Source organism: Malus domestica, chromosome 01 (assembly GCF_042453785.1).
Source record: "Malus domestica chromosome 01, GDT2T_hap1".
Taxonomy (NCBI): Eukaryota; Viridiplantae; Streptophyta; class Magnoliopsida; order Rosales; family Rosaceae; genus Malus; species Malus domestica.
The window spans coordinates 22,331,518-22,340,887 of NC_091661.1; the positions used below are offsets into that span (position 1 = coordinate 22,331,518).

General features: G+C 36.7%; 1 protein-coding gene across 1 annotated transcript; it reads right to left on the reverse strand.

Moving 5' to 3' along the window:
- Positions 1-476: 476 nt before the first annotated feature.
- LOC103432412 (serine carboxypeptidase-like 27) lies at positions 477-5,931 on the reverse strand. Its single transcript, XM_008370602.4, has 9 exons — positions 4,740-5,931; positions 4,556-4,651; positions 4,289-4,381; positions 4,078-4,163; positions 2,979-3,239; positions 2,552-2,679; positions 2,376-2,471; positions 1,812-1,917; positions 477-1,042 (listed from the first exon to the last, which is right to left on the reverse strand). Exons 1-9 carry the CDS (start codon positions 5,098-5,100, stop codon positions 902-904), a joined length of 1,368 nt encoding a protein of 455 aa, XP_008368824.1. The 5' UTR covers positions 5,101-5,931; the 3' UTR covers positions 477-901.
- Between the last annotated feature and the right edge of the window lie 3,439 nt (positions 5,932-9,370).

Consider the following 9,370-nt stretch of genomic DNA (forward strand, 5'->3'; position numbering starts at 1 on the left):
AATAGACGAATATCATTCTACAAATAAACCCTAAACTCTTAATCCAACATTCATATGATTTCAAACTACTTTTGACAAACATGATCTTTAAGAGAAGACCTAAAATATAAACACCTATCGTTAAAATACATCAAGAAGAGACCCCACACTTTTCGTGTAAAAAAATTGTGTAAAAATAGTAGTGCCACATATATGTCCCCAATAATATTTTATATATCACTAACTAAATAGTACACAAATGTATTAATTTCTGCTACATTAACTCGGAGATGATTTTCTCATATACCTTTTAGCTTCTCACACACCTCACTTAGCAATTAAAAGAATCATGCCCTGATTTTCAAACTAAGATTTTATTGAAAATTTGGATTGCATATATATGGTGAAATGAAAATAGATCCTCTCTGGATCTCTTCCACCAAATCCCACGGATCACGTGATCAGGACCCTTAAAATTTGATCAAGAGGCTAAAACATGTTCATGAGATCTTCATTGTATTAAACAAATCCCAAGTTTTGAGAGACAAGTACAAGTGTTGACTTTCATCTCTCTTTTGACTTGTATAACATGGCCACAGCGAATTTAACTCATCTAAACCCCCCAAATTATAATCCACTATTTCTTGGATCCCAAGAAACCAGGCATCTAGCCCGCCTTTAACACTGGGCATTGCTTAATCCATATATTTATGTATAGAACTCCAATGTTTACTCTTAACTGTTCGTACTTCTCGATAAACGAGCTATAAAATGGCGCTGCTTGCGGCAAGAATGGAGGGGCACTCGAGAGGAATGCTTCTCTTATTTTGTGTTTTCTAGGTCCCTGTGTATGAACAATTGCTGCAATTCCAGATGTTTGTTTGCTTATTCATCAAGAATATGTGAATAAGATTGAATGGATCTAACTTGGCATGGCCTTGCTCCCCAAGAATGATCGGAAAAGGATGAAAGCTAGGCGGGGTCGGTGGAGGGGAACCTCGTGCCCAGCTCCGGTCACAGTGACAAATGTCAGCCCCTTGTATACTTGGCTCCAGCCACCAACCTACATAAACAAGAGAACAAGAGCTTTTCAGAAGAAGAAATATTAGGTTTCCTAATACAAAATCAGTGACCAACCAAAGATTACCAAATTTTCAAGGTTGACATGCTAATTTACTGATCCTTGTGTAACAGTAGAAGCCAACACCATGCATTTGATAATTTCATTAACACAAAAAGTACAGAGGGGACCAGAAAACTGAACACCCGAAACCCGCTTAGGGATATATAGATGCTATTGACCCATGCAGAGAAAGCCAAACTCAGTTCCCCGAAGTAGGAGGACATGGTAAACCATCAAGCCAACACCATGTATTTAACATGAAAGTGCTTACCCGGCATATCCTAGGGTTCATACATTTGGGAACTCATCCAACAAATGCCCAGTGCCAAACAAGTAACAACAGAAGATTGCAATATTTGTGCACTAACACGGATAACTGGTACCAAATAAGTGAACATCTCAAAACTATGACCATTTACGGTGATTACCACACCAACTTCCGTGTTTTGTACCAATGCTATGTAGTATGGATTAATATACTGCAGAATTATTAAGATATTATGGTAGGGAAAGGATATATTCAATTAACGAAGGATATGGTTGTTAGAATCACATAGAGTCCGTGGCCCAAAGAAAACAATAAAGAAGAGAAAAATATCGCAATGTAAAAGGCTACAATGTCTATTGACTGAAACTACAATAAAAAACATGAAATTGCAATTTAAGTTCCAGGTTCTATTCTAAAGAATATTTCTTCGATAGCACTAACCTTTCCATTGTCGTTCCATGGGTACCAGTTGGTAATGGTTGGTAGCTTCAGAGCATCTATGGAGTAACGAGTTGCAGTCACAGGAACCACCGAATCAGTGTCTCCACTGGACAAAAAGTTCATTAATAGCCATGTCAGCTACAGGACGCATGGTAAAACCAAGAAAAGAAAAATGATGGAGGAAATCTGGGATTCTACCCAGAATACACATTGCAAATTTAAGCATTAGCAAGCATAAAACACAAACCCAAAAAAACAAAAAAAAAACAAAAATAATACTAATAGCTAGCCTCTTTAAACTTTAAACCCTGCAACGACAGCAAGCATAATAACAGTGACCGTGAGGTTCCTTTTGTAGATAAACATGAAGTACCGGAAATTTGATTCAGCAAAATGATTATATTTGTTTATTCCAGCCTATAAATTTAAAGGAAATGTGCTTCTGGGAAAACTGATTTTCAGTCAGCAAAGTAAATTTTATAAGTTACCATCAAGTTTCCAAACATGCAACAAAACATGTCACAGGGAACTGGGGATCAGGAGTTGGTAAAGTGGTCGGATTACCTGAATACCCATATCCTAAGACCAGCTGCTATGAGCTCCTTGTAAATAGGAAGCATGGACAATGGAGAATCGGCCCAGTAGTTTCCAACAATATCACTGTGGAAAGCACTTAATGTAAGATTTTCTATTTAAAAAATTGCGAGAAAACTGCTGAATATTGAGAAGAAAATACGTACCTGCATGTTTTCCATGGGTAAGAAACTCTAGTTACATTGGCATGGAGTGCCTTTTGAACGTCTGGACGGTTGAAATACACTTCAGAATACCTCTCAGTGCAGGGATCATATGCTCTGGACATCCATGGCTGAGTTTATACAGAGTAAGATTAACTAACAGATCTTCTGAATGATTTAAAGGAAAAGAGGCAATTGAGAAAATTCTTAGACTAAGAGGAGCATATTGATGATGCTAATGTGGTAATGAAACATAAGCAACCAAATTTTAACTACTTATGCCATCACTGACAAAATTCAGAATCAGAACTTTCATCTTCATAGAATTTGGAGATATCGCAAACCGTTACCAAACTATAAGATAAGAAGAAAATGGTGACTGTCGGGATAAATCAACAGTAAGGGAGAGAATTTTTAAATCAGAACTTACGTAGTGACCCCTCAAATTGCGCTTTAAGGATGCAGTGCTATTGCAAGGACGAGTATAAATACTGTATGGATCGATATTTCCCTGCTCCGTTTCTGCTATTTTAAGCGCCCTCATGCATTCCACTGATGGATGCTGAGAGGATCCAAGGTCACAGGTTACACGTAGCACCCGATAGGTAGAATCAGAAATTAAACCATGGTTCCACCAGTATTCAAACGTGCCAATAAAATCATGGTAATCATCAGTCACAGCATTTCCCACCTGGCAAAAAGAAATAAATCAACAAGATAAATACACACATGTAAATAGGTTAGTTATCATAAAATTGGGCACTAAGCATATCTAATGCATGCAAACTAGCCTTGGCAAAGTTGTTATTTAGCCCCAAATGAAGAAAAAAAAAAAAAAAATCTAAGCGGACATAGCCAGGTTAAAATAGCCCAGGGCTCTTCAAGGGACCAATTTCGCCTCGGCTCTTGCTCAAGGCTCCTGAATGGTCAACTTGGGAAGAAATTGAGTAGCCAATGAAAACTAGCCACATAACACTTTTTAGCCCCTAGCCTCTCACACCATTATAACAACAAAATTGTGAGACGGCTAGATTTCATGAATAATGGCATTTTGAGAGGCCAAATAAAGCCTCTAGCACCTAGCCCTTGCCTTTCCACAAGACTTGCTTTAACTCACATTTCAGATTCTGTAAGTTCTCTTAAATAGAGGGGTATTGTAAGTGAATAAACTTAAATAAATATAGGGGCATAAGAATAGTTTCTTCAGTTTTCATAATAAAATAGAACAAAACTTAAAAACAAACAGAAATAAAATTAAGCTGTAGTTTAAAGTTTATTTCATAAGTTGCTCAATTTGATAGGGAGTTCGACACGTAACTTTAAATGTTTACAAAAGTAGTAATAATATCTAATAAATCAAGTACTATATCGATTGTGAAAAAGGTAAAGAGTATCTTTTTATTAGTATTCTTCAAATAACATGTCAAAGCATTTACGTTGGTTGTACTTGTACCAAGCACCCTCTCATTTAGGAAAGAGGCAGAATATATATGCACAGATTGCAATTCAAAAGAATCCTGCATTCTTACCATGAATCCCTTGAAATTAATAATTGGGTTCTGCTTTCCCTTATTTCTCTCATAAATGATTTGAGACAACTGAGGAACATAATGACCTGAAAATGAAATTTTAATACAATCTCATCATCATCATCATCATGTCAAGTACACGTAGAAATCGAGCAAAAATGAATTATAAGAGGAAAGGAGGCAAATAGGTTGAGGTAAAGTAATTCAGCACCTGCATAACTTTCTCCAGCAATGTAGAAATCTCTGTGCTTGTACTGTGGAAACCTTTCAAACCAATTGACTAGAAATGCATATGCATCTTCGGCTATAGATATAAGACAACCAGATACCAAGAAGATTCAGCAATGTTCAAATGAATTGATTTACAAACAGAGAAACATGATTCACACAACTCAAGAATCTTCCAAATTCTAGCCTTCCCAATTTAGAAACTATAGATCCAATAAGGTTACAAAACAAAACTAAAGTGAGCAACAACCTGTTCTCTGGTCTCCGGCTGTATACAAATCTGAGCTTGTATTCGTATATGAAAAACCGACACCAGCTGGAGATTCAAGGAATAGCAAATTTGCCACTGCCAAATATTTGTAAATCAATTAGAACAAACCAAACAAAAAATGACAACTTAGTAGTTAATGTAGAGAATATGCATCTATACATACAATTGTTCCAAGCATAGGGATTCAAGTAAAGGGTCTTTCCATCAGGTCTAATATGAAAAGCTCCAATCTCTTCAGCTGCTCCATAAGCAACAGAAGAGCAACCAGGGCCACCATTGAGCCACAACACTAGAGGTCTAGACTCGGGTTGGCGATTTTCCGGGGATTCAGTCAACCAGTAAAACAATGCCCTACCGGCCTTCCTATTGACAGTCACATAACCGGAGTACTGAGCAAACCCCACATTTGGCTGTCCTGGCAATTGTGTGATTCTATCCCTCACTTGATCTTGAATAGAAGCAAAACAACCTCCCAAGAAAAGAAGCAAAATGCAGAGAAATGCAAATGGAGAGTGACCACCCATGTTTAATCAATTAAGCAAAGACATATACAAGCAAACAAAACTCTAAAGCATAAATTCAATCACTATAAGCAGACAGAATAGATCAAATACAAGAGATTCAAATGAAACCCAGAAGCACAAATCCCAAAACAATTATGGGTTTCCAGGGAATTTATCCACAGCTCACTAAACAATAAAACCCAGATCCCAATGTTTATCTGGGTCTGTAAAGAATCACCTAAAAGACTTTAAAAAACAACAACTACAAGACTGAGAGAGACATAGAGTGTTTGATATTTATAGAGACTAGGGGAGCTCTCAGGCAGAACGACAATGCCATTGATTGTGATTAGCTGTAATGATGTGTGTTGAAGCTCTGCAAGCCATGCAATTGTTTTATGGGTTTAAAAATCCAAACTTTGGAATTTCTTCTCTCTCTCTCTCTTCCCCTGCGTTTGCTTCACTTAGACATTTGACCAAACAGGTGGTGTGGGCACATGGGGTTTGCTCTGAATCTTGTTCTAGCCTGCAGGTAACATCTAAAAAGCGGAATCTAGACCCAAAAAAGCACAAGAGCTTTTCGAAGTGTATTAATTTAAGCCTGATAAGGAAGGCGGTGGTGGGTTTGAGTGTGATTAATATCATTAAGTATGAGTGATAACAATGGTGAAATTAGTTCACAAACAGATAAATAAATGGATAAATAAATAGATAAGCAGGAAGAGTGGAGTAGAGTGCGGGTGGCAGTAAATATCTGTGAGCTGCTGGTGTGTCCTGTAGCATGGTGGTGACCCCATGGAATACTCTGTCCAGCGAATGAAGGAATCAAAGTGAGGCGTGCTCCTTGGCGGTATAGCAGCTTGACGTTTTTTGTCATCATTATGCATTACCCTTCCGAATCATGGGCCCTTGGGCTGTCAGCGTGGAGAGAATTTTCAACGTAAAAATAGGAATCCAAATCCTCGCCGGATTCTTTTTGTGAGTTTGAAGATTTGCAAACCGTGTATCTGTTTATTGTACATTGTATAGTTAAAAATTATTTAAAATTAAACACAAACAATACCTGATAAAAACTGACCGCACGATGTACGATAGAAGTACACGATTTACGAATCTTCAGGATCCTCACTAAAAGAATCCGAAGAGGATCCCGTTCATAAAAATAGAGCCAAATGTTATTATCTGAGTTGAGGAAAGTTTTTTTTATTTTTAGTATATCAATATTTTTATACTAAAGAAAATTTTCAAGGGAACTTTAACGAAAAGCTCCCGGTAGTGTTCACTTTAATGAAAAATCATATTTTTACATTAAAAAATCAATCATGGTACTATCCACTTTGCCCTTTATTTTGTCTTTATCGTTAAAACTCAAAGTTTTCAAGTCTTTTTCATTAGTTTTCCTAATTTTCAATGTATAAAAATAGATAGCCAAATGTTGTTATCCGAGTGGAGGAAAAAAAAAATTTACCTACATCGATATTTTTACACTTAAAGAAAGTATTTTTAAGCGTTCCTATATTTGAAATGGTATATGAAATATTTGTGTTTCGAATACGCTGAAATATCTATTGTTAGCTGAAAATCTCATCCATGTTTATTTTTTTTAATATATTGGAGCTGTATGCATAAAAAGGTAGACATCCAAAACTCATAGTTCATGTGGTTGGTTTTGTATTAGCAGCTCGGGATGCCTTAATACTTGCTAAGACTCGGGGTGTCCTAAAGATTTCGATAGAAGGAGACTCGAAGATTGTCATTTAAGCTATTACTCGGAAGTGCATCATCTCTTGGTGTATTCGTGCTATTGTGGAAGACAACAAATGGCTTGCTTCTTCGTTTGACTCTATTATTTGTGACGGATGTCATCACTTCTATTGGGTGTAGTGGTAATAAGTTATGTGTTTGGGATGGATGTGTTCCTTAAAAAGCCGTTGATGTATAAGTCTAGAGGCCTAGGTGTTTCTGGGGTTTCTCCCTCTCTTAATTAATCTTTCATTTCTAAAAAAAAATATGTAAATGGTGTCAGAAGTGAGATTCCGTAAACACACTGGATTTGTGAGAGTATGGGCATGGACGAAGTCAATGAAGGCTCACTAGGGGCAGATGCCCCCACTCAAGTAATTCGTATGTTTAGTTGCAGACTACAATTATATAATATACATGAATTATTTTTGAAGAAAATATATGTATCTAATATCCAACATATATTCATTCTACTTATACTCTATATCAAATATTATATGAGCAATAGTGCTCTTATTTTGTCATTCAAACCGAAAAACCCCTCTTCCTTCTATCATGTACTTATATTTTTCTTATCATTTTGCCACTTTCCACTGCAATATTGAAATTTTTGTAACATTGGAATTGTGATACATCATCATTTGAAATCATCCTTAATATCATATTGCGTATAAACCATACTATAATAAGGTTTCTTAGTTGTTTTCAGTTGCCCCCACTAGAAGAAATTTTTAACTCCGTCCCTGAGTATGGGGCTTAGACTTTGAGTGAAGAAGGGATAAGATTTGAGGATTTGTAACAGTATTGGGTGTTGTTTCAAGTTTCAACAGTTGCGGCGGCCGGATGGTGGGTGAATAAGTCAATGCTAAGTGGTAGAGTTTCCGACCGCAAGCCTCCAGAAAGTGGCATGAAGACTGGAAGTTACGTAGACACTCAAGCAACAGCAAACACCAAAGTCTAGATAGAGAAAGAAAGAGTAGCAGAAGGGCCTACCATGTGAGAAAAGTAAGAAACAAAGAGAAGGATTTGTGAGGATCATGAGGATTCTCAAAACATGTTCATTCATTGTATATCGTAAGGTCAGAAATCATTTTAAATACTTTTATTTTAAATTAAATATGAATAGTACATGACAAAAGCTGACCGCACGATATACGATGAACGGACACGATTTGAGGATCGCCAGGATCCATACAAAGAGGATCCGGAGAGGATCTTCCTAGAAGTAAGAAATATCATAATCAAACTCAAATGTCTACGTGGAGAACTGGATTAAAGTAAGACAGAATTAATCAAACGATTGATCTTCGTAAAAGATATTTTTAACTACTTGAATTATAAGTTATCTGCATGAAAAACTAAATTAGGCCCTTGTTACCTAAAATTCTGTAATACTCAAATGTGTTGCGGCCACTATCTTCAATATGTCTTTTCTTTTTGTCTTCCTCTCACCTCCACACCCGAAGATGGTTATTTTCCGACCACCAGGCCGATGCATAATCATGCAATAGAAAGAAAAAGAAAAGAAAAAAAAAAGCAGCTATTGTTATCTAATTGGTTGGATGATCATTGATTACTCATATTTCTCTGTGCAAACCTTTCCAAGAAAATTTGAAGTTTACAAAACAAAAGAAAGGTAAAAACACCAATTAGTGCTCAACAAGAACTCAAACACACGACCACTTGGCACACAATGCTAACACTCTACCACTCACCGCTTATACATTGAATTTTTATTTTTTGAAAAAAAAAAAGAGGACCAGCTGGTGGTCCACTCTTTCGGGGGCTGGGGGCTGGGGGCTGTATACTGATTGATATCATCTCTGTTTTTTTTTCTTTCTGTATTTGTAAGTGCTCTACCTAAGATACAAAAAATTGGTTGGGGGAAGTGGGACCTTCCAATTTTTGGGGGGAAGTGGGAGCCCTTTCGATTTGGGAAGAGGGGGAAGGGGGGCCTTCCAATTTTTGGGAGGTGGGTGATGGGGAAAGGGGGCGAGGGGGAGGGAGAGGGTGGGGCCTTCCAATTTGGGCCCATTGGCGGTCTCATTCCTTGGCTTACCCTCTAAACCGATCATAGCAATCGTTGCAAATATATGTAATCTCTTTCACATGCCTATATAATACTCATATAATGCATTTTTCTCTCATTATAATTGTGCATTTTTTTTTATAAAAAAGTCAATACACGATGTTGATGTGACTTAACCTGATCGTTCAAATAAGAAGAGACGGGTGAAAGAGAAAGAAATTTGGAGGAGAGAAATCTTTATTTATTTATTTATTTTTTAGTATAGTAGAGTGATACTGTTTGAGTGTGAAAACAACAATGTAACCTTATTTTTCGTTCTTCTTGTCATCATCCCACGTGGTTTTTTTTAATATAGGATTAACTAAATGATTGATTAAAGGTTCCATCTATTTTTTTGGTCGATTAAAGGTTCTATCTAATTCGACGTAAACTTAAGCAACAATTTTTTTTAATAGTTAAACATGAGTTAACATTACCGCACTTCTGTCAATTGGATAAAGATATCATTTCATTGAATCG